Source organism: Mytilus edulis, chromosome 2 (assembly GCF_963676685.1).
Source record: "Mytilus edulis chromosome 2, xbMytEdul2.2, whole genome shotgun sequence".
NCBI lineage: Eukaryota > Metazoa > Mollusca > Bivalvia > Mytilida > Mytilidae > Mytilus > Mytilus edulis.
Window position 1 is genome coordinate 86,546,528 of NC_092345.1, and position 26,085 is coordinate 86,572,612.

The 26,085-nt window shown below is 31.6% G+C and overlaps 2 protein-coding genes across 2 annotated transcripts in view; one reads left to right on the forward strand and one right to left on the reverse strand.

Annotated features, from left to right (window-relative positions):
• The first annotated feature begins 729 nt into the window (after positions 1-729).
• Positions 730-14,741, forward strand: LOC139513262 (dipeptidase 1-like). Its single transcript, XM_071301594.1, has 10 exons — positions 730-1,097; positions 4,996-5,143; positions 6,056-6,188; positions 7,325-7,475; positions 8,478-8,544; positions 10,916-11,092; positions 11,638-11,734; positions 12,867-12,942; positions 13,988-14,123; positions 14,507-14,741. The coding sequence occupies exons 1-10, from the start codon at positions 823-825 to the stop codon at positions 14,588-14,590; spliced, it is 1,344 nt and encodes a 447-aa protein (XP_071157695.1). The 5' UTR covers positions 730-822; the 3' UTR covers positions 14,591-14,741.
• A 6,054-nt stretch (positions 14,742-20,795) lies between these two features.
• LOC139513245 (WAS/WASL-interacting protein family member 2-like) overlaps positions 20,796-26,085 on the reverse strand; it is a 35,681-nt gene continuing 30,391 nt past the window's right edge. Inside the window, exon 8 of the mRNA XM_071301572.1 lies at positions 20,796-25,232. Within this exon, the coding sequence (XP_071157673.1) occupies positions 25,198-25,232 (35 nt within the window). The 3' untranslated portion in view covers positions 20,796-25,197. The remainder of the gene's footprint in view (positions 25,233-26,085) is intronic.

Consider the following 26,085-nt stretch of genomic DNA (forward strand, 5'->3'; position numbering starts at 1 on the left):
TTAAACGATATGAGGTATTATATTACTTCGGGTATCATGTATCTATTTTACTATGAAAGAAACTTCGAATAGAGAGAAAATGTCATTATGACACGGGTCTACCGTAAAGTCCTTTGAGCATTCACCTTTTTACATTCATATAAAGTCCAGTGTGTAAGCCACAAATAAATGAATATTATAGTAAACCAAATCAATCAAGATTGCCGTTATGTGCCAATACCAATTGTATAACTATTAAACTGCTTGTGTAACATTGAAAGACCACTGGTAGACTTCTTTCGGACAGCCTTTTTCAATCCTTGTAAATCAGTTAAAAGTTTTGGTCCTAAATAAACCTTGATGATGGAACTTGTGAATGACTTTTTTACATAATAATAATCAAAGACTTTTGTCCAGTTTTCCAGTAAAAAAAAAATGATCTCCTATTTCATATTTATCCAAACAATGCATTCTTATAGAGTTCTGGTTTTTTTTTAATTGGTAAAATTCATCAATGGTATTTTGATAATTTGTATGATTTCAGTATTCATATACAGATCATCTGGTTGTCAAAAACAAATATGAAAATCCCAAATATGTTCAGGAAGATCAGTTGCGGCTAAGTGAAATTACTTGATTGAAGCAAAAACTCACAAGTAAATCCCAAAAATGAAACTGTCCAAAAACTTCCCTCTAGAAAGTGTTGTCAACCACAATTTAAACGTCGCGTAGAAATTTTGTGAACGAAGACACAATAAAATTTACAAGTTTATGGTTTACTTGACATAGTACGGTATAGATGTATAATAAACAGTCATAGGTTGAAAGCTGGTAAATTGAACTATGACCAGCTACAAAGTTGACGGGATGGGAGGTGGAAGCTTTGATTCTCTTTCTAAAAATAGAACCAAGTTAGCAGTTGGAATAGTCGCCGTCATTATTTTGGCATTGGTTATAACTATTATTGTTTTGGCAACAAATGATTCAGACACTGTGAGTCCAAATCGAGGATCATCCGGTGGGTTACACACGCCCGACTGTGTTACTAACCCCGGATCGGCCACGCCCAATTTGGATATAGCAAACTGTGTTCTTGATAGTTATCCTCTGATAGATGGGTAAGTTATTGCTTTAATACAATTATATCAGCTGTTGGTTTTTTTTACATGAATGTTTATGGCATGTTTTGATGACATCTTCGCAAACTGAGGAAAAATCTACTATCCGCCGGAGAAGAGGGAATTGGCTGACAATCATCGGCATAAAAAATGGTTGTAAATAATGATTAGCATTACAATAAAAAAAAAAAGTGAGATTCATTGGAATTTTACAAGAAAAAAAGAAGGACACAATGAATGTCGCAAAAGGCCAAATAAGTATATAATTCACATGACTTGAAAAGAGAAAACTCTGTGACATTTTTTTTTCTTTTAAATCATATTTTTTCAATGCCTGGAGGTAGAGCGGGACTCTTTCTAAGCATTATTGGTTTACGTAGTTTGCGTGGTTGTTTTGTTTTTGTTTTTGTTGGTTAATTTAACACGAGCAGACGCCCATCAGGACCATGCATTTACCGCTTTTAATTTGTAAATACGTGCCAAAGGAAATCATCAAATTTAAAATAAAGATATGATATTTGAAATTCAAGAACAGCAAATTTAAACAGTTCAAATTGGTAATGGAATCTAGGAAACAAGTAAAATAACATTTATCCTTTTTTTGTCAGATTAGCGACGATTTTTTACATAATTGAAAATTAAAAAAAAATACTGAGACATATCCTGGATCATGTTGTAAACATAAATGTGTACTATACTTGTTATACGGCAAATAGGTGTAAATTTATTTGTTGTTCACATCTAAACGAATAATGACACTGTGATGTCGTACGTATGTATGATAATAAGATGACTTCAAAATTGTACGCATATATTTACATACTAAATAGATGATAATTATGTGACAGTTACGGTAAATGAGGCGTGAAAAAAGGGGGATGGGACATTTTATTAAATTCCAACTATAGGAGTGATATTAAATTGTAAAAAAAAACATATGTAATACGAATAAACAAAACAAATAAGTACCATTGACAAAAACATGTAATCCAATCTTTTATGAAGCCACAAACGAAGAATGTGGTGTTTCAGTTTATTACAAAGAATTACTGCGCATGCGCCTGAACAAACACATGCAGGCAAAGAAATAGCACTCTATTTGGTGTTTAAAGTAACAAACTCTCACCTCACTGCGTTTCCTATTGAGTACAATTTTAAGAATTTAAATCGATTTGTCCAAAATTCATTGAATTGAGAATACATTTATCAAGGATTTTTTTTGTATTCTTTACAAATCCTTTTCTTTATCAATTTAGTATCATTTAGGATCATTTGATCTTCGCGCACAGTATGTCGGTTAATTTCAAGAGGCCGAATGGTATGAATCTAGTGAATTAAGATGTACAATTATAACATCTGCATTAAATAATTCTTTCCGAAGGAGGATCCTTTTAATTGTTAAAACTGTAAGGGGACATATTTATACGGTGAACGTATTTTAACAAAGACAGAAAAGATGTGCTCATGGTTCAATTCGACTATTGTTTTAGCCAGTTTGAGAATCCTATGCTATAATATATGCGACGATTGAGTTAAAAATTCAAACTGTGTGGTTTTGAACACAGACCTTGCAAATTTAAGTAAAAAAGTAAATAAGGCCTTGTCAATTTATGTTTTATATAGTAAACATAGAATACATTTTAGTGTAGTATTGACAATGAAGGTATTATACGGGTCATTTAAAAGTAAAATCACAAAAATACTGAATTCGGGGAAAATTTCTAAACGAAAAATCCCTAATCAAATGTCAAAATCAAAAGCTCAAACACATCAAACCAATGAATTACAACTGTCATATTCCTGACTTGGTACAGGCATTTTATTATGTAGAAAACGATGCATTAACCCAGGTTTTATAGCTAACCTCTCACTAATGCATATCCCGTTTTCCAAAATATTTGATTTAATCTGATAAATTACAATTTATCACTAGTATCACTTCAACACTAACTATGTGTTTTGGTCCGTTTCTGTTAGTAAAAGATTTTTGTATATGTAAACATTATTTGATCAATAAAACCTCATGAATTCTACTTAACCGTCACAATTTATTCAAGGTACAATGTATATTATGCACATTCATGCATACAAATTGACGATGTTAAAGGGTTATTATATTTGAATATCCTTCAATCTCATTTAAAGTATCTAATTGACTTATGTATCCAACTATTTTGAAAAAAGCTTCTTGCGTATCTCTACTTTGGTTTTATATTTGTAATAGTTACGTTAATTAAATAAAGATTTACCCCCAATTTCACCGAATAAAGACTAATGTGCTACTTTAAATAAGAAACATTATTCGTAAACAAGTAGAAAAAAGGATACCGTAACTTGATTTAGTCGTGGACTGACTGGAGTAGAAAGTAGGATACTCATTGATATAACGTCGTTGGCTGGAAAAGGACAAACTAATTTACAGTATAAACAGATCTTTAGATGCAGTTTTTAAATCTAACCTCATTTAGTTACAAATTAAACAGAAAGTTGATAAGAACATCAGAAAACAGTTAAAAGTTTTACAGCTTAGTAGTCTGTCTTTATTCATACGTTTCAATGCGTTTGTCTAGGCGACACGAATGTGTAAAAGGGTTTAGCTGCCTTAAGAATGTAAGTGTATGGATCAGTCTTATTTGTTTTTAAAGAAAAAGTATGTACTAGTATTTATCAGTCAGTGAAAATAAGTCGATAGACGTAAAGATATGTGATGAATTAATCTAGGAGTACAAATCCTAAAATATCCATATATATAAGTAAACCAAAAGATCAGAAAGATTTAGACATTTATCTTTAAGTCCCAAAAAAAGTCATAAGATATTTTTGCATGGCAGATTACTTCCGGCATAGTCTGGTAAAAATGATATACACATGTAGTTTGAAAGTACATTAAACATGTCCAAATCTAAAACTGTTTTCAGATAGTTCTTTTAATTCCTCTAGATTTTATTGAATTATATTTAATTTTCCTTTAAAAGTATTTGTGAAGAAGGTTAACATGCCTTATTGTGTGTTTCTCTTTTTTGGTAAGTACTAGTACATAAATACTGATGATGTTTTACTAGTGTTGTATCATAAACTGACAAATTAAAAATACGAACTAAAAGCTTCCATTAAGACAAATTTTGAATAAATTTTATTGCAAATTTGAATATAATTTTCGGTGAGTTTAGAGTTGTTTGTATTGTTGTGAAATTGATATCCTTGAAATTTGTGTTAACTGATAGAATCCATTCCCAATTTTATCAAAACTTACAGATGAAAATTTTTAAATATTCTTTTGTTAATTACACCTAATGTAAGAATCCTGGGTTTTGATTGGTTTTCACAAATTTACTGTTATCAAATGAATATCGTTCATTTTTTAACGCCGCCGGGGTATATGCAAAAAGGATACGCCTTTTTTACCGTTTCTGCCGTGGTATTTGCCAAAAAATACTCTATCCGAATGGATGATCATCAATGCGTTTTTGAAAGTTAACATTCGGTGTAATTAAACAGATATAGCATGTTCTTGAGGGGTATTTGTGAAAAATACCAGTCTTGAGAATGAATTTCCCTCGCATTACGGCTCGCGAACTTAAAAGTTCTCTCGACTGGTATTTTTCGCAAATACCCCTCCTTAACATAATATATCTGTTTAAAATACCCCGGATCAAATGTATATACAGGTGTATTTTTGTGTATCGTGAATAACTGAGGTCTAATCCAGTCCTAACATATGCATTATTAGATTTTGTCAATTTTTACATAAAAAGGGGGAGGGTTCCAACCCCCCGAACCCCCACCCCTGGATCCGCCACTGTAGACACTGGTTTTCATTTTAACTGTATCATATCTTATATAGCTGCCACTGAATAACAGTGTTTATTTCATAATGATCATGTTTATGTTTTATCAGACACAACGATTTGGCTTGGCAGTTTTATAAAAATGAAAACAACTCTGTTTACAACATCGACCTGAAGGACAATTTGAAGGAAATATGGAAAGGAAAAGTCACACACACAGACATTCCAAGAATAAGAAAAGGAAAACTCTCAGCACAGGTTGGATTTCGTTACCTAAATAGCTGCTATTATAGCTAACTTGTAACATTATAGTTGTATATAGTTAATATAATTCAGTCGTGATATTCCTACGATTACTTCATTAACTTTTAAGTAGGAGGATCGATTCTGGAAGAGACCAAATTATTTGGGTTGTATAGTTGTCTTAGACACCATTTGCTAGTATGGTCTTTAGGAATGAAGGGGGCGATAAATGGTTGACCCGTGTTAAGAGAGAGGCATATCTTTTGCACGTTAAAGACACCCTTGTAGATTTCGAAAAAGAGCAGGCTAATGCCGCTACAATGCAGCACTCGCACCAGCAAAGTGGAAAAGGATTAATATCAGTTGCAAAACTTGTTTCCCAATCCACTAAAGATAAATATGTATAAACTTAATATAAAAATATATTATAGTTTTTTTATTTAATTACGCTCGCCATCCTCTGGGACTCTAAACGATTCCTATTGAAACGAATGGTTGTCGTAAACCTGTCTCGGAACAGGTACTTTAAACACTTTCCACTTGTATGTCACTTAAAACATATTTTAACTATTCCTTTAAAAAATGAAATTCATTGTTTAGAGGGAAGTGGAAATAACTTATTCCTCTTATTTGCTCTCACGAATTTATTCATTGATAACGGTTTCAATCCGTGATCATGATTTTCTAATTCAAATTATACATGTGTAAATTCCTATAAATGAGTTACTCTAGACAAGGACGTATATTAGTATGTTAGTTATACGTCCTTGCTCTAGATTTGTATTCTCGAATGTACAGTTAATGGGATGTTATCTCGTTTACTAGAAAATATAATATATGTGCCTTAATACATATAATACGACAATTTTTACTTTTATTGATATGTATCTGCCATTCTTAAATTAAGATTATGCAAACAAATTTCAGTTTTGGGCATGCTACGTGTCCTGTGATTCTCAGTATAAGGATGCCGTAAGCAAGTCACTGGCGCAGTTAGATACCATTAAGAAGTTTGTCCATAGATACCCAGACACATTTACATTCGTAACCTCTGCTCAAGGTAAAACAATTCATTTATGAATACACAAAACACTTAAAATCTGTATTCACAATTTAATGTAATAAACGGTGAGAATAAAACTCAGTACATTTCATGCATCCGAACTCTTTTCTAGATTTCACTTTACCTGGATCGTTCGAAATGCGTGAAGAGCTTGTGACCCAAAGTATACTAAATTATACCATATCAAATTATAAATATGAAAAATAAAAAGATTTGGTATGATTGCCAAAGAGACAACTCTTCACAAGAGAACAAATGACACAGAAATTAACTACAGGTCACCGTATGGCCTTCAACCAAGGACAAAGCCCATACCACATAGTCAGCTATAAAAGGCCTGGAAACACAACAAAAAATAGCCAATGAATAACATGCTCTGACTTGACATGGGCTACTACAGAATGTATATGGGTTACACATGTTATCGGGCGCCTAACCATCCCATAAACTGTGACAGTGCGGTAATAGTTAAAACCTAAGAACAAACTATAAAAATCAGTTGAAACGGGCATAACTCATCAGATGGATACAAAATTACAAATAGGACATCATCAAACAAAAACACATAGTGGACATGGCCGGGTACTTGTACATCCCATCAAACAAAAAGACACTCAAGTACATATCTGAGAGTACTCGCAGTTACTGACAGCTTTTTCGAAGCCAACAACAACTAATGAAAAAATAATGCATCTGGAATTAACTTCAATCAGTACACTTCCAACATCCAATGGATTGAGTGTAAAGACGACATAAACAGTCAGTGAAACACATGATCTTATGCAATGCCAAGATATCGACAGATTGTAGAGTGATGAATGTGCATAATCATATACCAATGATATTTAGTATTATTTTAACTTACATATAACAAAATCAAAATTTATAACAATTCCTTATATATGCTATAAATTTTGGTAAAAAAAAATTCATAATTTTGGGTCCGCAATGCTCTTGAACTTCATACTTTTTTTTTTATCCCGATGTCAATGTCTTATGACGAGTCGTTTGTAGACGAAAAGCTTGTCTGGCGTACACATTATAATTATGGTATCTATAATAAGATTTTTTTAACATGAATTTATATTATAAATCAGAAATTCAGTATATAAAATAAGTTACATTATATTCAGGTATACTTGATGCCTTCAGAAACGGAAAGGTAGCAAGTTTAGTTGGGCTAGAAGGAGGTCACTCAATAGACAGTAGTCTTAGTAACCTACGAATGTTTTATGAACTTGGTGTCCGCTATATGACAGTTACTCATAGCTGTAATACGCCATGGTAAGTCTGTAATAACATTAAGCTTCTAGAGGACTTCTTGTATTGTGATAACTTTTCGTCGTATTTCGAAATGATTAGTACTAGTTGTTTTTACATGATAAATGACCAGTGCTTAATAAAAACTGATCTAATTTAATTTTCAAATTTTGTTGAGTTTTGTCATTATCGGTCATATTGCAATAAAAATGTCATTATGTCTATATGCGATGGAATATTTTACATTTGTAAAACGATACTATATATGAATATAAAACAATTAAATGTCCAAATATTTCATGCCGTTTATATTATACAAGGTTTGTACGTAAAATGTTTGTCATATAAGTAAGCGATGTTACAATCACAGGACTCTCAGTAGAACTGAGATGGAATTGAGAAATATGAGACCGAAACAAAAAGGTCTAACCTCATACTAAAAACAACTACCCTAACACAAAGGACCAACTCAGACATACGGGTGTATAGGATGTATAAATACATAGAGGAATGTCTAAGATATTCATGAAGTAAATACCACTTCAACGTTAAAAAGTTATCAATGTCACATTGTAGAGTACCATTACCAACAAGAATGTGTCCATAGTACACAGATGCCCCACTCGCACTATCATTTTCTATGTTTAGTGGATTGTGAAATTGGGGTAAAAACTCTATTTTGGCATTAAAATTAGAAAGATCATAACATAGGGAACATGTATACTAAGTTTCAAATTGATTGGACTTCAACTTCATCAAAAACTACCTTGATCAAAAACTTTAACCTGAAGCGGGACAGACGGACGAACGAACGGACGCACAGACCAGAAAACATAATGCCCCTCTACTATCGTAGGTGGGGCATAAAAATTGTAATGACATTCGCTTTGTCATTACATAGTTTTTGATAATGCTACTCTAGAATGTGACCTTGCTATCTTTTTAATTGTGAAGTAAGATTTACTATTTGGCATATCATATCTGTTGAAGCTATGTCATGAATAAAATATAAATCGTTTTCTTCAGGGCAGACAACTGGTTGGTAGATCAAGATGGTAATCCGGAATTTAATGGATTGACAGAGTTCGGAAAGGTATTCACAAATACATTTTTGTATTAAAGGAAATTACTTCAGAAACATTTCTAAATGGGATACATTATTTTAAAAGCGTTTTAAATGCATTACATCCAGCAATCACAGTAGAATAAACTTGTTCAAAAATTAGTGTTGGACACTTTAATGTGATATAAAGTAGGTTTACAGTAACAATGTGATGTATACAAAAAAGAACGGAACGTACAACACTGAAGTGTAAGAAATAGTACTAAGTCTTGATAATAGGCCATCAATGTGATAGAAAAGAGAGACGAAAGATACCAGAGGGACAGTCAAACTCATAAATCGAAAATAAACTGACAACGCCATGGATAAAAATGAAAAAGACAAACAGAGAAACAGTGTGTGACTGTTTTAAAGTTTAAGTTTTGTAAAAAGGTCTGAAACATTACCATATTTATGACATGGACAGATTATATACAAGGAAAAGAATATTTGACTGAATTGTGTCCAGCGCCATAGATTACTCGATCAACTAAACTATAATATAGATTTCAGTGATCGATTAATGCTTTCCTTGTCGGCTTGATCTAAAATTGCAACAAGTACATGATGTATTGTGGCAAATATATTGCGTACCTTTAGATGTGTTTTTTGTCTGTCGTAAAGGATGATAATCTTTCTTAAAATGTTTTGCACCCAGTCAGGAAGATGGTAGTTGTTATCTTATAGTTCTGTCTGTGTGTGTTGCATTGTCGTTTTGGTTTTTTGTTGCAATTCAGTGTTTCTGTTGTTTCATTGGTTTCCTCTTATAGTTAATGTGTTTACCTCAGTTTTTAGTTTGTAACCCATATTTGTTTTCTCTCAATCGATTTATGACTTTTAAAAACAACGGTATACTACTGTTGCCTTTATTTACCATGTTGTCACATAAAACTTTAAACCTACGAGCTGTTTAACGTATTATATATATATCATGTACTGTAGTACGCCGCTAGATTAAAACTGACGCGGAAAGGTAACACACGGCCAGCGAAAGCTCTTTTTTTGAGAGCCCAGGTGGTCGTGTGGTCTAGCGGGACGGCTGCAGTGCAGGCGATTTGGTGTCACGATATCACAGTAGCATGGGTTCGAATCCCGGCGAGGGAAGAACCAAAAATTTGCGAAAGCAAATTTACAGATCTAACATTGTTGGGTTGATGTTTAGACGAGTTGTATATAATATACATTATGTACACAGCCATGTATCACCATCATTGATGGCGATCCGATGGATACATCTGTTGTAGAGTTGTCACTGACTCAGACGTACTTATAAATATAATTATTTTCTGTGACTGTATATTACATCAATTTGTAGGATCCTTTACTATAGATAATTTAGCTGATCTGTAACAATAACATCTTCATGCCTTATATATCATGTACTGTAGTACGCCGCTAGATTAAAACTGACGAGGAAAGGTAACACACGGCCAGCGAAAGCTCTTTTTTTGAGAGCTCAGGTGTTCGTGTGGTCTAGCGGGACGGCTGCAGTGCAGGCGATTTGGTGTCACGATATCACAGTAGCATGGGTTCGAATCCCGGCGAGGGAAGAACCAAAAATTTGCGAAAGCAAATTTACCGATCTAACATTGTTGGGTTGATGTTTAGACGAGTTGTATATACATCATGTTTTGTTATATATATATATATATATAATGTGGCACAAAGATGAAATACTTTGAAGGCCAGATATGTTAGGCATTCTTACCAGTCACACCAATGCGTTTCATTATTTGAAATATCTGACCACTCTTTGACTCCATTATCAATCGCATATTATTACCAAAAGTTGTACATAGCAATCACCACCAGGAACTTATATAATTTCATAAATTATTTTTTTAAATTAATCATGTTCGTCGAATAAAGCTTTCTTGATCGGCTTCAGATTGGTTTGTACACAGTACATTATTTAGTGTGGCATGTAGGTGATATACCTTACACAGAAACTATTTCATATATCTCTATGCAGAATGTTTGTTGTAAAGTTGTTAATCTCTAGGCATATAATGCAATAGTGTTATGTCACTATGGTTAGAATGGTTTTGCTCTTTATGACATTAGGAAAAAACACTGGTTCAAGGTTCGTTTCCTATTATCGTACGCTACAATTACGATTTAAAAAAATCATAAGTACATAGAATTTTTTTAATGTAGAAGGTCAAAATAATTGGAGAGGAATATAAATAGAAAATAAAAGTTAGAATTATCCATTGAATCAAACGATGTAAGGTAACCTTATTACCTATAATGATTCCAGGTTAGGCTAGAACAAGTTGTAGGTAACCTTATTACCTATAATGATTCCAGGTTAGGCTAGAACAAGTTGTTTTTGTACTAATAAACCTTATACTGCTTTTAGATAATCATCAAAGAAATGAATAGACTAGGAATGTTGATAGACTTGTCCCATGTATCACGTGATACGATGATTGACGCATTAGAAGTCACAACTGCGCCTGTAATATACAGTCACAGTTCAGCCTTTGTCATCTGTAACCATTATAGAAACGTGCAGGATGATGTTCTTCAAAAAACGGTAAGTAGAATATCGATTGTGTATGCCCTACTGTTTGTTTTGTTCACACATCGCTGTCAATATAATGAAATTCGATGCGACTGGCATACAAATGAACGGTTTAGCTAGCTTCAAACCCAGGTTTAATCCACTATTATCTACATAAGAAAATGCATGTCCCAAGTCAGAAACATGACAGTTGTTATCCATTCGTTTGATGTGTTTGATGTGTTTGAGCTTTTGATTTTGCAATTTGATTCAGGACTTTCCTTTCAAGCGGTGAATTTTCCTCTGGGTTCAGTATTTTTGTGATTTTTCTTTTTTCTACATCAAGAACCGTATTGTTTAATGGAGGAACATTGTACAACAATTCTTAACAAAACATTTTACAAGTAAAGATCTTTATAATGATTGTTGTACTGAAACATATTCTAATGTCCCCCCTTTCCAATATAAAAGAGAACAAACATTTACGTATTTATTGTTATATCATGTACATGAAGAATATCAAAAACTAGACAACACAAGTGGCATATATATCAAAATGTATACACTTACTTTTTCAGAAACTAAACGGAGGCGTGGTAATGGTAAATTTCTACGATAAATACATAAACTGTCCGCCAAACAACCAATCTGTGGCAAAGTTAAGTCAGGTTGCAGGTAATCATACAGTATACATTTTTAAAAGTAATAATGTATATAAGAAATAAACCTTAATATCAAACATGGAATTATAACTGTGAGTTGCGGACTTTGCATTAAACGTTTACGAAGAATTACGTGTTGTATCATATCAACATAGAAATAATAAAAATTCAAACAAAATTTTTAGAAGAGAGTTGACAAATAAGTTGACTGAACTATCACAATGCCATGTTCGATCACCAAGCTATTACGGGGCGCCGAACGGGACTCTTGTGGTTTTGTAATCGAAATTCAATTTTGTACGGACAAAAATGAGTTCAGTTTAACTATACTATAAATTTAAATTTTGTCATACAAAATTATCTTTCAGTGGACAAAAGTGACTTGTCATGACAAAATTCATTTTTGTATCACAGACTTGACCTTTGTTGGATTCTGTGAACTAATTTGCATACACAATCGACTTTTGTGACACAAAATTGACTTTTGTGAGACAAAATTAACTTTTGTGAGACAAAATTGACAAAATTGAATTCTGTCTCACAAAAGTCAATTTTGTCACACAAAATTGAATCTTGTCTCACACAATTGTCTTTTGTGTTTTAATTTCCATATCAGGTAACAAAAGTCAATTTTGTATGCAAATAAGTTTATATACCTTTTTGACAAAACTGACTTTTGTCATGACAAAAAAGAATTTTGTCTACAAAAATGAATTTTGTCATGACAAAAATGAATTTTGTCATCACAATTTTGAAGTTCTCATAAAACAAGTCTGTATCACATAGTTTTGTAAGACATAAAAGATTTTGTTATGACAGAATTGAATTTTGTACAAAACCACAAGAGTCTCATTCGGCGCCCCGTAGCTATACATGTTATGGGTGTTTGTTTTAGAATAGTGAAAGGATTGGACATTTGCATTTCTAGTTGTAACATATTCTTGGACGAAAGATATACCAGTGACGTTAAAGATCATAGACAATATTCATTATTTTATGATATTAGACAGAAACAGTTAAAACATTTCAAATTACGGTATTGCTTGTAAAAATTATAAGGGGATGAGGTTGCAAAATCTGAAGCAGCAATCTTAAATAAAGTGTTGATATGATTTTTGAATTGTGGTCATTTGTTTTACTTCTAGATCACATAGATTATATCAAAAATTTGATCGGTGTCGATTATGTAGGAATTGGAGCTGATTATGATGGTGTTCCAACGTAAGTAATCTTAGTTCGTGTTGAATATAACAAAAAGCACTATTTCTCACTATATTACTGCCATGATTGTTACACTGCAAGTCTAGATCTGGATCACATTACATCTGCAGGCCTTTTGATGACAGTACATTATGTATAGTGGCAATTAAATAATGTAACTTAAGCTGTGTTTTTGTCTGTCGTATAAGATTATAATCTTTCTTACCATGTGACAACATCAAACTTTAAACTCACGTGTTATTTGACGTTTTATATATAACAAAAAATAAAATCACAAGAATATCGCCCAGGAAAATTCAAAACGGAAAGTCCCTAAGCAAATGGCAAAATCAAAAGCTCAAGCAAATTCAAACGAATGGTCAACAACTGTCACATTCCCGACTTGGCACATGCACTTTCTGCACAGGCAACTTCCCATGCAGAAAATGGTTGATCAAACCTGGTTTATAGCTAGCAGAACCTCTCACTTGTATGACAATTGCATCTCATTTCATTATATTGACAATGATGTGCGAACAATCCAAACAGACATTATAGGTAAACATGTCAAAGATAGGGTACAACAGTCATCATGTGTTATAATTTCAATCGCTATAAAAACAAACAAATATATAACAAAAAGCACAAAAAAGCATATAGATTAAGCATATTAGCAAAAAATGCAAAACAAGAATACAAAAATTTACCAAAGCACAATAACACAATGACGGAGCCACGTCACATGTATCAAAGAAACACAAAAAGGCATATAAATAAAGTACATTAGCAAAAATGAAAGACAAAATACCAAAATTATTATAGAACAATAACACAATGAGGGGATGTATAAGTACAGAGTCACGTGAAATAAATATCACCAAAAACAGACTAAACAGTAAAAGTAATATTCATAAAGACAACTATAAGAATACTATAACACTATATAAAGTAAATATAGTAATGTTATGTCGCTGTTTCTATTCATGTATAAAGTAATCATTATCCGATTTCAAAGTTAGTCATCAATTGCTTCCCAATTATTGTCTTGTGTCTTTTATGATTAAAGCGTACCCGTGGGACTACAGGATGTGTCCACTTATCCAGATCTTTTTGCTGAACTTGTCAAACGGGGTTGGTCTCAACCGGATCTCAGGAAGCTTGCAGGTCAAAACCTTATAAGAGTATTCACAAAAACAGAACAGGTATGATTGCAATCTACTAGGTACTGTGTTTGTGTACACTTTATCCTTAATTATTCAGTTTTGATGTTTATTCCAAAAACAGTTTCTACTCGATCAGCGCAATTAAAATTGACGTAAATTGAGTTGATTTATTCGTAAAATAATAACAAACCCATAATAATTTAAGGGAGGGAAAACAGATTAAAAATTGATTTTATAAACAAATGTCATTTGTGAAAAGAGCCCATTTGGGACCTTTAAAAAAATATAACATTTTTACTATTTTTGTGATGTAGGTTTTGAAAAGATCAAATAACTTTTTAGCGTGAATAATCTTTTGTTTTGCGCATCCAAGAATTAAACAAACCTTTAGGTTATTGGTTTTATTTTTTGTTATATTGTAGGTTCGTGATAATTTATCTTACATGCCGCCATACGAAGACTTATTACCAGCAGCAGAAGCAAGAAACACAAGTTGTTGGTCGTAATGATGTGTGATGAATATTTTTTATAATGCAAATGTTTTTTTTATAGAACAACAATCGAAATTTATACACATTTTTTTATTTATATTTATGATTGTATACATTATTGACAAAAACAAACAAATATATGTGACTAGTCACGAAATCTTCAGGCTAATGGAAATATAAATATAAAAACTTGTTCATTGCATATTAATCAAATCTCGACTGAAGAAAACTGTCAAGTAATCTGTCTCGTGCGTTGGTAGCCAAGTGGTCCAAGTAGTCGAATTACTGAATCACTACCATGTCAACACTGAGGTCGCAAGTTCGAATCCCGCGCGTAGATCATTTTGGTTATGTTTTGCAGTTTTCCTACATATTAATCGAACTATCGGCTTCTTATCAATTCCCAACAAAACAGTTTTTACATAATTTCAAAATAATATGGTAGCTGTCATCAACAGTCTACACATTGTTTTTCTGTGTCGATATTGGCGATATGTTGCTGTCTAGTGATGTATACCTCAGGTGGACCTTAATTTATATTCATATAAGATTTGAACAGTTCTTTATCATCTTTACTTTATCGTCATTATGAATATACATAAAATGATATTACCAAAAAGTTGATAAAAAAAATCATATTACCAAAATTTCGATAAAAAATTATATTCCCAATGTTGCGATAGGAAAATGGTATTAAAAAGGTGCGACAGGAAAATTGTGTTTTCAAAGTAGGAAGGATTAAAAAATGAACTAATCAAGGAGCATCTCTGACTGTAATAATATTGTTTTAACTTAGGAAGTAATGCATATTGCCAGGTTCTCTAATTTCGTAATGAATGACCCAGGTAAACGTGTATTTTTGAATTTTGACATTAAATGATCATTTAGATTTATCGTACATGATCGTTCCACTAGCTATCATTTGCACAAGTAACGTAGCTGAATTTAGTATTGGTTTGCGTTTTAATTTTCTGTATTTCTGTGTTTTGTATTGATGACTTTGATTTGATTCTGAAATGATTCATCAAACTTACTTTAGCATGCAAAGCTTGCATTACAAAGATAAAGAAAATTCAAGACATTTAGTATAAAAAAAGTGTGTACTTTATGATGTTACCAACAATTTTATTGAAAAAAGAATATAGTATATATGTAAAAAAAAAATAACTACGTTTTGAAAACCACAGTGCATAAAAACTAACATCACTCCAAAAAGGGAGTAGTTATTTCACAACGCAGCATTCATCAAAATATCCGATGTCTAAGAAAGTGTAACAAAATACTGAACTCTTAGTTAAATACAAAAGTCCTTAAAAACTGACAAAATCGAACGTCAAATCAACGGAACACGTGAGAATGAGCTGCCATATTAAAGACTTGGTACAAACGAAATCAGGTTAAGTTCTGTTATTTTAACACAATAGTCCATTTGCCAATTACCGATTTGATTCTGTGATGACACACCTTTTAAACGAATTACCTCCCTTTGTCAATCGTAGACTAATTCTATTCCAGACAAAATTGGCTATTGCCAATAAAAAGCATGATGAGGGGGGAGGGGGATAGGACCTTTATCAGGGCTCCGGGATCGTGTGTATTTTAGCTCGGGATTTCGGGAATTTTTTTTTCGAATTTCGGGATGTTGGGATTTAAATTTATTCAAATTCGGGATCTGGACCCTTCATACCCCCCCCCCCCCCCCCCCCCCCCCCCACATGATGAATTAAAAGTGATGTATCGGCGGTTAAACTAACTTTTCATGAGAAATAATTTCGGGTGTCAAAAGTATTAAGCTTATCAACAAATTTAATGTAATTAAAAGATTTGAAAATCTTAAAGATTACTCACGTTTCGCATAGGTAAATTTGCTCTTTCTGCTAGCTCTCCACTGTTAATGAAAATTAATGTCCCTCATAAGGGAGACAACTAAAAAAGGGATCTCTAAATACAGGGTCAATAACGGGAATCGGCAAATGGACTATTGGGTTATAAACCGAAACAAACCTAATAGGTTAATGTAACACTAATTGTAACTCAGTTGTCAAATAAAGACAACAGTAGTATACCGCTGTTCAATAGTCATCAATCGATTAAGCGAAAAACAAATCTGGTTCACCAACTGCAACCGATGGGAACACACCTACTATTAAAGAAAAACAAAAGAACAACAGAAACACTAGGTAAACATACATGACAAATAAAAAACACAAAAAGGTGAAGTAAAATGAATTCTTCAGATGATATTTAAATATATTTTTTTTTAAATGTAACGAAATTACTTAAATTCGTTTAAAGATAACAACAGATTTAACTTCGCTTTTTCTGTCATTACATTGTTAGCTTGATTTCAGATTATGAGTTAAAATAGTTGGTATCTGTCGCCTCTCTTAGCACTAACAACATACAAAAAGTAAAATCACAAAAATACTGAACTCCGAGGAAAATTCAAAACGACAAGTCCTTAATCAAATGGCAAAATCAAAAGCTCAATCAAATCAAACGAATAGATAACAACTGTCATATTCCTGACTTGGTACAATCATTTTCGGGGTTGACTTGATATCTAAATGTTTCAAGGCTGATCACTACCTTTTTGATACACAAAATATAATGCATTGATCATAACATTCTATAATACTATACATGAACATTCCAAAAATTTATCGATGTAATGTATGCTCAGATATTCAACATCTTCAAGGCACAAAGTAATGTTTCACTTGTCAAGGAAATTACATAACTTTTGCAAGGTGCAGGAATCTAATATCTGTTCTAAAAATGTAAATTATGTCATTGTTAATCACATTAAAAAAAAAATGGAGTTATCTTCCTTTGTCTAGAATAGCTGTTAAATCAACAACAACCAATGCAATATTTAGTTTTACATCCCACTGATAAATTGAAGCAATCTCTACCGTTCAGTGCTTTCAATCACTCTGATTTAATATAGAAAATGGTAGATTAAATATTGCTTTATATCTAGCTAAACCTCTCACTTGTATGACATTGGCATCAAATTCCATTATATTGACAACAATGTGTGAATCTAACAATACAGATTTCATCTCAGTATGGCCAAACAACAATTAAAAGGTTTTAGACATAGCAAATGATCACAACAACACAAGCTGTGTTTAAAACAACGCGTCAATGCAGCATATTAGATTTGTGTTACACCAATAACCAAAACCTTATCAATAAAGTAGAAAAAGCTCCAGGAACCAGTGACCATGACATAATCAAGATAACACTAAACGCCAAGGCCAGAATACACAAGAAAAGATTAAAAAAATCTTACCGTACAAAAAAAAAGAAATATGGAAGGTATACAAACAGAAGATCTAAGTCAAATCTTAAAACCTTTAAAGAAGAGAATAAACAAAACAAAGTAGAAGATGTGTGGAATTCTTTTTCTGAATAATGCAATAGAAAAACATATCCCAATAAAAATACATCAACAAAATGGAATCTACCATTGATGACTGCTGTATTCAAACAGCTCATTTGTTAATAAACAACGCTTATACCATTAATGAAGCCGGGAAATCAGAAGGTAGTTGAAAGGAGAAATGATGGAAGGCATTGAAATCCATGCGAACAACAGTAAAGGAGAAGACAAAAATAGCTAGTAAACTCAAACCTGATTATGAAGAAAAGACAAATTTAATACTTATAAAGGGAAAATCTACACGACAACTAAATAATAATGGTCTTTAAAAATGATAGTAGTAACATCACTATGATTAGAAAAAAATAAAAAGATAAACTTGACATAGAAGGAAAGCAAATGTATTAAACCAACAATATGAATTTATATTCTCTGATGTTGATTTCCACCAACACTAGAACACCCCGGCGAAATCGCTGGCATTTAGAGCTTGGTTTAAAGTATGTAAACTGTTGTAGGGAAAATTTTTGTAAAAGATTTCATGTCTGGAAATTTCAGAAAAAGGATCAAAATTTATTGGTACTCAAGGAGACAGGACAATTTTTAATTTTTTTTTTATGCCCTCTCATTTTTTTCCAAAGTTCGTTATTTTTTGGGTTTTTTTTTCTGTTCAATTCCATTATTTTCGCGTTATAGTTCGTTTCTGTGTGTGTTACAGTTTAACGTTGCGTCGTTTGTTTTCTCTTATTTTTGAGTGTAAATTGACATTGCGATAAGACGTGTCACGGTACTTGTCTATCCCAAATTCATGTATTTGGTTTTGATGTTATATTTGTTATTTTCGCGAGGTCTTGTATGACTAAAAAGTTGGTCTGATGACGGAAACAATATCCGGACGCCTTTTTTTCGTTTTTCTCCCAAAATAACCCAAACTGAATAACCATAAGAATAGATCACAAATGCGACTATGCATGGTACCTATAGAACACAGAAGCAAACAGATGTATTTATTGTGGAAGGAAGAGAAGCGGCACACAAAATGAGGTATTCTCGTTTGATAGTATAGATATCAAGTATTATCTAAAAACCTGAAATACCAAAATCATCGCAGAGTCCTATGATAGCTATCAATGTAACTGGCATAGTTAAACAGTTACAGAAAATAATTTATGAGTCCAGGAACAAGCATAACACTACTGCTTGGTTTACGGAAACATCCAATCTAAAACAGATACCAAAACACTACATTTTCGCAGTGGCTAGAACGGTGGTCTCTAGACTAGAAAATGTCTTTCAATCCCCAAAAAGTGTTATGTACTTCAGTAAATCCACAACATCCGACGGAAAATCAACCAACCAAATTACCTCATCTAAACTCAGTTAGAAGTAAACATCCATAACCCACATCTTGGACTCCAAACATATTAACTCGAAACAACACATCACAAATAAAGTAAATATTGCCACCTAGCAACTGAAGTTTAAACAACGAAAAGTACACAGTTGTCCGAAAAATATCACGGAACAGACATATCTGGCACTAGTGAGAGCACATCTTGAATATTGCAGTTCAGTGTGGGATCCCCAATGGAAGAAGGCTGTCCATAGAATTAAAATGTAACAATACCGGGCAGAGATATTCGTATGAAGCATCTGTGAATACCATCCAGGATCTATAACAAGTATCATGCAACACGTAAACTGGCCAATATTGGAAGGAAGACGCAATATAAACAGGCTAATAATATTCCAAAAGAGCATGTTCTATCATACTGCTGCAGACATACCGCTAAAAAGCATGTTGAACACTACACGAACTCCGTGTACATAATACAGCCACAATGCAACACTGTAAAGTATCAAAACAGTTTCTAACCACGAATGGAATCTTCTTCCTGACAACATTTCCACAATTCAAGATCAACACATTTTTAAATAGAAACTGTAGTCAAATTTCCATCCAGCAATGACCAAAAACACAACATAGTCATATTTCACTTATCATCTTTCAATCTGTGCAAAACACAATGTAAATATTCTTAATTTAAATACTCAATGTAAAGCGTTTCTGCACTCAGATGAAAGGCATAAGTGTGATCATATATGAATTGTTTTACATTGGTCAGTTCGGGGCTGAAACTGTCTTAAGTATTTTTTTTCTCCTTGTTGAAAACCGTATGGTGGCATATAGTTTCTGTGTCATTTGGTCTCTTGTGGAGAGGTGTCTTGTTGGCAATCATGCCACATGGTTTTTTTTGTATATGTATATATGCAATCTCATTAAAGCCAGCACAATAATCACAATAATGTCACAATAATCTCCACCCTTAGATGGAGAAAAGCATATCACAACATGGGATTTAAATAACATTTGAATTATAATCCAGTCTACAATGTTAGTGTGTGGCCGTTTCTAGCATTGAAGATGCACACATATCCAGGTGATAAACGCTGTCTCTTTAGAGCCTGTAGTTAGCATGAGTTCATTTCTGATAATACCAATTATTTGATTGTACCCTTGTTCTCCTTTTTATGTGATGGCTCTAAATGTAAAAAAATTCTCTTCTCCCTTTTAATAACATTTTCAGGTGTGTAAATCCTTGATTGTGCCTACAATGATAGTTTTAAATACCATTTACATTTTCCAAGAGCTCAAAAATAATCGATTGGCCCTTCCTAGATATTACTGAAATATGCATTGAAAAAAGTTCCAATAAAAAAATGAAATCTGTAGACTTGTAGATGTTTACTATCATGATGGACAAAAATCAGCAGCTTTATATCCCAATACAAATGTGCCACTCTTTCTTCAAATTAAAAACATAAAAACAGTTGTAAATTGTATCATTTATTATTGATATACATTATATTTACAATATGATATAATCTATATCATTGTTCATTTTCTATATACATATATAACTTGGAAGATTCATGGATATGTTATAAACACTACCATCCATAAATAACACTCATAACAAACAAACAAACAAAATACATAACATTCATGTAATAACAAACTGCTTAGTTTCAATTTAAAGGTTCAATAAACTATTAATTCTAATTTGCATTAATTTGTTGTTTATCAAAACTTAGTCTAATTCCATGTTCTTAAAAGAGAACTAATGTTTATATCAATGTATATAATAAACTGTATTTACAGACACAAAATTGCTGATACTTATGTTATAATGAAATGAAAAACTGTTTTCTTTTTACCAAAGTTTTTTGACTAATTACATTTGAAATTTTGAGAGGGAAATTGCTACACTAAAATTCCATGAATTTAGACAAAAACTTTCTATTTTGAAGTACAGTTGAAAGCACAAATTACCCCTGTATAATTTAAGATAATCAATTTTTCAGCATAAAATTTTTTTAGCTAATGTAATGGTACAAAACAAAATTGTAAAATCAAGGAAATTAAACAAACTTACACTTATAAAACGATGAAAGCTCCAGTTATATTAATAGACAAAGTTCTATTTGAGAAAATAATAAATGATAAGTTTGAACACAAGAATTTCAGGAGTACAACGAACAAGATGATTTAATATCAGGTTGCCTTTAAGCAGATCATCTATTAACATCAAAATAGGACATAATTAAATATAAATACATACATACTGCCATAAATAATATCGAAATGTTTATAGAGCAGAAGTTTATAGATTGTAACAGAATTTGTGCAAATTGGGTTAATTTCTGACAGGCTTTTTTCAAAGAATTGAAGATCAACAAAGTCTAGCACAGATAAAAACTGAAAAGGTGACAGAAGTGATCACAATGTGGTTTTACAGCTAGTGGATGCCAGTTCACACAAATAAATCAATTCACATATACTTACATACGAGAACAAAAATAAGAATATTTCATGATAATTAAAGGAAAATTATATGATGTAGAAATTGCAGATGTCAAGGAAAAAACAATGAATGTAAGATGAGATACTAGAGGCTCTGATATATTATTTTACTGTACATTTGTAGGTGAATCAAATATACCACAAAGCAAATTCTGATTTTTATTAAAACTACATGTATATATATAAAAAAAAAAATTCTTGTAATTAATTAATTAGAAATTAATGGCACATATGCTTTAACTGAACTTCAGTTATTTTAAAGTTTACAATAATGTTTACACATTTTGCATCAATGCAAAATATATGCTACTTTGAGTTTAACTGTCTGGAAAAGTATAATTCAGGCATCAATACACGATTGAATGACATTTACTAATGAGTGTATATTGGATGAGATTATATCGTTTTTTTGCATTTTGTTTTATGGTCATCATGTAAAAAGTCCACACAGTGATAAGTTCTATATGTTTAATTGCTATAAATTTGATGTAAGGTTACTTCAGTAAATATGCTTTATGACCATGTCAAATTAATAAATGGTTGAAAAATCAAACCTCTACATCATATGAAATGAAAAAAAGTGAACACTTACAAATATTGTGTACCATAGAAAATACAAGGGATGAGAAGGGAACTAAGAAGACTGGTTATTTCATTCATGACAATTTCCTAGAGGCATATTTAATAATAACACAAGATACAAAACATGTGCTTATTTATCTGCAAATGCATATGACTTTATATGTTAAAGACCTATCAAAAAAACTTTGCATCTAGAAAAGTCAAAAAATCCAATAACTTTTTTTATTATAATGCTGATGTTCAAAAAGCTGAAAATGTTTTTTTTTTTGCAAATCTATGTGAGTAGTGAGTAAACATAACTAACAAATATTAATAAAAACATAACAAAAAATTACCCAACAAATCATCTTCTGCAAAATAAACACACATTCACACTATATAGAGACAGGTTAAAAAGCGGAATGATGAATACAATAGAGACCTTTTGGACATACTTAGAAGAGTAGGGTTAGTCCAAATGAAGATTGATAAGGGCTTTATATATTGTTATTTTACAAAGCTTTTTAAGGATATAATTCTACTTTGTCAACAAAAGGATGGTTACAACAATAAAGGAGAAGGTATGAGAAGAGCTATGATATAACCCCCTGAAATTAAAAAAAATAGTAAATGAGTATAACTTTCAATAATGGCAACAGTCTAACAACATAAATATTGTCTCGACAACAACATGAGCAATGAAAGCTATAATTCTTGTTTGCCAAACTTAAAAATAGGGGATACTTCATACCAAAACTAATGTTTTATCCAAGAATTTATCTTCCCATGAAATAATTACTGAACTTTTGTTAAATTTTTGGTCTCCCATATTCCATTTCTTTGAAGACTGAAAATCTAAATGTTATTTTTATTGTTTCCTTATTAATTTAATAGTATAGAAGGTCTCCATTGGGGAATGCAAAGCATGTATTATAGCTAACTCAATATAATTATATCTAACTCAATATAATTATATCTTACTCAATATAATTATATCTAACTCAATATAATGCCCATGACAAATGAACTGTATGACTTACATTTATGAAAATATCTTTTAAATTGTTAAATACATCAAAATAATCAAACTTCAATCACCAATGCTTAAGGTACATATATGGTGCCCAGCACAACATTCTTTTGATTTCTATATTTTCTGATTGTTGTCATGTTATAAAATACAAATGCATAAAATAAAATATACCATAGATATACAAAGGAGAGGAACAGGCAAAAGTAAATACTTTAATGAAATAGGCTCTATCATCGAACTTCTAATTACTCTATACTTTACTTTAATTTTGGTTAACCTTTTGCCACCAAAAAGACTATTAAATTAAGGATATTCTATCAATACTTTTTATATTAACAAGAATTACAAAAAGTCACTCCAGCAGATGTGCAAGATATTCTTTTACGAAATCCTTGATATAAATTCCAATAAAAATATTGATTTTTTTTTATAATTGCCATGTTCAAATAAAATAGATCTCATCTTTTTTTTTTTAAAGAAATGTGTAATCCTACCAATTATTTTTTAGGTAACTTCAAAATTGTACCTACTTGTATGTGACTGCATGTTTATGATTATCCTAATGTATATTAAGGTCAAAGCAATTATTACAATAAAATAAATAGTGCAAGTACAACAAGTGTTATTACCCTAGTAATAAATACAGACAATTATCAGCCAAATTATAAAAATAATGGAAGAATAAATTAGCAAACTATTCACATTACAGCACTCTTCTGTCGTCTATACAATTGTTAAATAAAGATGAATTTAAACAGTGTTTACTTTATGCTGGTTAAACATTATAATTTTGAAGTTAATAATTGGATAAATATGAGTAAGCCATTAGTTAGCCTTTATCAATGATGGTTTTACTCACTATAAAGCAATAACCTACAGGTGTTGGGCTTTATCAAGACCCTTCATTTTATATTAAACATGCTTATGTTTATGAGAATGATGTTATATGTGTAGATCTGTGTGTATATCTTATACTGGTATAATCATGTTTGATAGATATTAGGCTCCTGTCTGTAGACTAGTTATTTCTACTGCCCTGACTTAATTTAAAGATTGAAACTAAATAAATAATTGAAATGATTGCCGTATAAAATAAGAATTTAAAGTACAATCTCAGAAATTAAACATAAATTCCCTCGCATTTAGATGATGAATACTGATTTTTATACTAAATGACTGACCAGAACAAAACTATAGCAAAGTATATATTCATTTGTGTTCTAAAAATGAAATGGATGAAATGTTTATATTTTCTTAAATGTATTTTTAGCACTGAAATGTCAGTTTCTATTTATATATTCAAACATTTCATTTACACATTTACACTTAGTTTGTGCATGCCGTCAATTAAACAAAATTCTTCAGATCCAAATATAACAACGTAAGTTGACCTAAGAACTCAAAAACTTGAAAGTATAAGCAGCTTGTCAACTTATAATAGATGCAATTCATCACATACATCAAAATTCACTATAAATAAATGTGTATATTAAATCTTTAAAAGCACCTGTCTGATTGGTAATGACTATGTTACATCTTCATAAAGACCCCTTGTTCATACTGTAGCCATTTACAGAACAGTCCTGTACTGAATGTCTTGATCACATGGCTATCACATGACTGCCTCCCCATCATAAATAAATATCACAATATGCATGCAGGGCATGAATCTGCACATTAAGACATCTTAATAATTGTTTAAATGCCATACAACATGCCTGAAGCATCCTTCCATATGAATTGCACTTTGAACTTTGAACTATGATATGTGTTTCTCATTTGGGTGGAGGTGGTGGTGGTGCTCGTCGACCTAGAAAATAAATATTGAGAGGTTAATAAAAAGTGTGACATGTCTTCAACATAATAATGACTGCCTACAAAAACATAGTTCTACAAATAAATATAGTAATCTTTACCATTTATTATCAAAACTTATCAGACTGTGTTTATAAACATGGTACGTTTTTTATATCAACTTGATGTCAGTGCTGAATAATAAATCAGCAGTTATACATACCCTAAACTCAAATACTGAATTTCAGATGATTGTACCTGTACAAAAATTCAACAATATTCTTTGAGAGAGCTTACAATGCAAAATTACATATCATTCATAATTCAAAGGGGCAAAACTCTAAATAATTTATCAGCACTGCTTTTCAAACTTGTCCAAGACATTGCATATATATAACCTTCAATTTCAATTTTCTAAATATAGTTTATGTCCCCTACACAGCATTGCTTGGGGTACAACATATACTACGAATGTACCTCAAATCACTGATCCTCAGAAAGGGATTTTTAAAATTCTAATGCAATTTGTATGTAATAATTTTTTTCATTGGCTAAAAGTTGCCGTCAAATCCACAGTTGACCAGGCATAGCTAAGGAGGGACAACCATTTTGAAATGATTGAATCAACAAATGTTCGATTACTACTATATAATCGAAAATAAAACAACACCTACCTCTAATTCGACTTTTTAATGTTATTTTATCCGAATTTGAAGCGTACAGGTAACGTAATAACATCCAGTTTGTAAGTTTTCATTTGTATGACGTCACATTTACCCATGACGTCTTTGCGCCAAAATCATTCATTAAGTTTCACAGATTTTTTTTAATTTGTCAAATTTAGACATTTTTCCAAGTTTAATCGTATT